At 49.4% G+C, this 508-nt stretch overlaps 1 protein-coding gene across 2 annotated transcripts in view; it reads right to left on the reverse strand.

Annotated features, from left to right (window-relative positions):
- Positions 1-508, reverse strand: part of Tuft1 (tuftelin 1) — a 57,552-nt gene that overhangs the window by 31,304 nt on the left and 25,740 nt on the right. For both annotated transcript variants that reach the window (XM_012515017.2, XM_004632354.2), the window contains one exon: positions 436-508. This exon is cut by the window's right edge and continues 9 nt beyond it. In XM_012515017.2, the coding sequence (XP_012370471.1) occupies positions 436-508 (73 nt within the window). The remainder of the gene's footprint in view (positions 1-435) is intronic.

A 508-nucleotide genomic window follows, 5' to 3' on the forward strand; every position in this document is an offset into this window, starting at 1 on the left:
GGGGTGGGCCTGGCTGGCATGTGGTGCTGGGGGATCGAACCGCGGTCCCGTGCTTTGCTAAGCTTGTTCTAAATAGGTGCTTTAGACCACTGAGCCATCTCACCAGCCCAGTTCATTCATCTTGCATCTTAAAAAAATCTTGCTGGGGAGCAGCTCAGCAGGGCATAAGCACCTGCTTGGAAAGTGCAAGGTCTCAAGTTCAAACCCTGGTACCACCAAAAAAAAAAAAAAAGTAATAATAATAATATGATTTAAAAAGTCTGATTTTGAGCAGCGTTCCAGAAGCAGGTACACTAATAGGGAGGTTGCTAAGTGTAAAGCACATGTGTACCTGCTGGGGCCCAACCAGGTCACATGCCCTCAGAGAAGCCAGTGCCTCTATACACACCCTCTCCCTTCCTGGCATGGTACGGGTTCTATACCATTCTGCGTTACCTGGAGCTCCCGCTGATGAACAGAGCCTTCTGGGTCCCTGTCAAGCGTGCTGCTTATATCTTCCCGGAGTTTC

The sequence above is a fragment of the Octodon degus genome, unplaced genomic scaffold, assembly GCF_000260255.1.
Source record: "Octodon degus isolate 3935 unplaced genomic scaffold, OctDeg1.0 scaffold00048, whole genome shotgun sequence".
Taxonomy (NCBI): Eukaryota; Metazoa; Chordata; class Mammalia; order Rodentia; family Octodontidae; genus Octodon; species Octodon degus.